At 41.5% G+C, this 1405-nt stretch overlaps 1 protein-coding gene across 1 annotated transcript in view; it reads right to left on the minus strand.

Annotated features, from left to right (window-relative positions):
* LOC117523716 (fibulin-7) overlaps positions 1-843 on the minus strand; it is a 33940-nt gene extending 33097 nt beyond the window's left edge. The window contains exon 1 of the mRNA XM_034185309.1: positions 616-843. Coding sequence (XP_034041200.1) covers positions 616-693 — 78 coding nt within the window. The 5' untranslated portion in view covers positions 694-843. The remainder of the gene's footprint in view (positions 1-615) is intronic.
* Between the last annotated feature and the right edge of the window lie 562 nt (positions 844-1405).

The raw sequence follows: 1405 nt of genomic DNA on the forward strand, positions 1-1405 counted from the left end.
ATGTCAGTGGGACAAAAGTCCAAAATCCTGTTCCTTTGTGTGTTCTGCGCGTCTGCAGCCACGTCTGAATGGGACAGGATGAAAACAGTGTGTGTGTGTGTGTGTGTGTGTGTGTGTGTGTGTGTGTGTGTGTGTGTGTGTGTGTGTGTGTGTGTGTGTGTGTGTGTGTGTGTGTGTGTGTGTGTGTGTGTGTGTGCTACTACCACAGGAAGCCTTGTCAAGCCATGACAAAGTTTCTCAGAATGTGTCTTTAATCCTTTCAAAAGGATGTTTGTTAATCATTTGGAAAAAAAAAAAAATTCTCAGATGCAGCATGCCTTAAATTCCTGCCTTTCGGATGGCTGTGCGCAATAACAACTGGCTGCAAGACATTTCTGTGCGCGCACTTTTTAGATGTGCACAACTGCAACAAAACACGGTTGCAGTTACAAGTTCCAGGCAAAAAGGAAATGGCACCAGCTGACACATCACACACACAGACACACACACAAAGAAAATTAAAGATGCATACTGAAAAGAAGACAAACTGCATGACTGTATTCCTTAAAGTCAGCCATGACAAACCTTCCTGTGAGCTGCGACTCAGGCAGCTAGTTTGTCAAAAAGCTTTCTTACCTGCACAGCAGCGTGAGTGCTGCAGACAGACGTCAAACACAGCAAAAGCAAACACCGGGGTGGAAGAGACAGCGTCATCTGTGCTCCCTGTTAATCTTCTCCCTGATTCACAAGTCTGCTCTCATGTGTGTTTTCCATCAAATCCGAGAAAGAACTGCGGTCTGATCTTGAAGTTCCGTCCCCTGACTTCAGAGTTTTGGAGGATGCTCATCAGGTGTGTGCGAGAGAAATGCGCACGGCTCTGTGCGCTCTGTGCGCCACTCAGGTTTCAGACAGGCGGCGACAATCACAATGAGGAGGGATTTATCCCGATTCAGATCCCAAAATAAGGAAAATATAAACGAACAAACAAACAAACAAACAAAAAAGCAGACTGGAGAGGTTTATGTTTATGGTGCTCTTGATTTGTGCAAGATTCTGAATGTAAATTTGCTTTGCATCATTTAAATCCAGACCTTTCTGTGGTTATCTTATTATGTCGACTTGATGTTAAGCAGAGGTTTCTTAATGTTGGATACATTTTTATTTGTTCTATTTATGTTGATTTTTTTTTGTATCCGCATTCATTGTCTTTGCAATTGCTTGGAATTTGTTTTAGTACTTTGAATTAGATTCCTGGAAGTGTAAATAAAATGTATTATTATTATTATTATTATTATTATTATTATTATTATTATTATTATTATTATTATGCCTTGGCACCAGTGGCAAGGCTCCTGGGGTGGATGAAATCCGTCCTGAGTACCTTAAAGTATCTGGATGTTGTGGGACTGTCTTGGTTGACACGTCT

The sequence above is a fragment of the Thalassophryne amazonica genome, chromosome 13 (genome assembly GCF_902500255.1).
Source record: "Thalassophryne amazonica chromosome 13, fThaAma1.1, whole genome shotgun sequence".
Lineage (NCBI taxonomy): Eukaryota > Metazoa > Chordata > Actinopteri > Batrachoidiformes > Batrachoididae > Thalassophryne > Thalassophryne amazonica.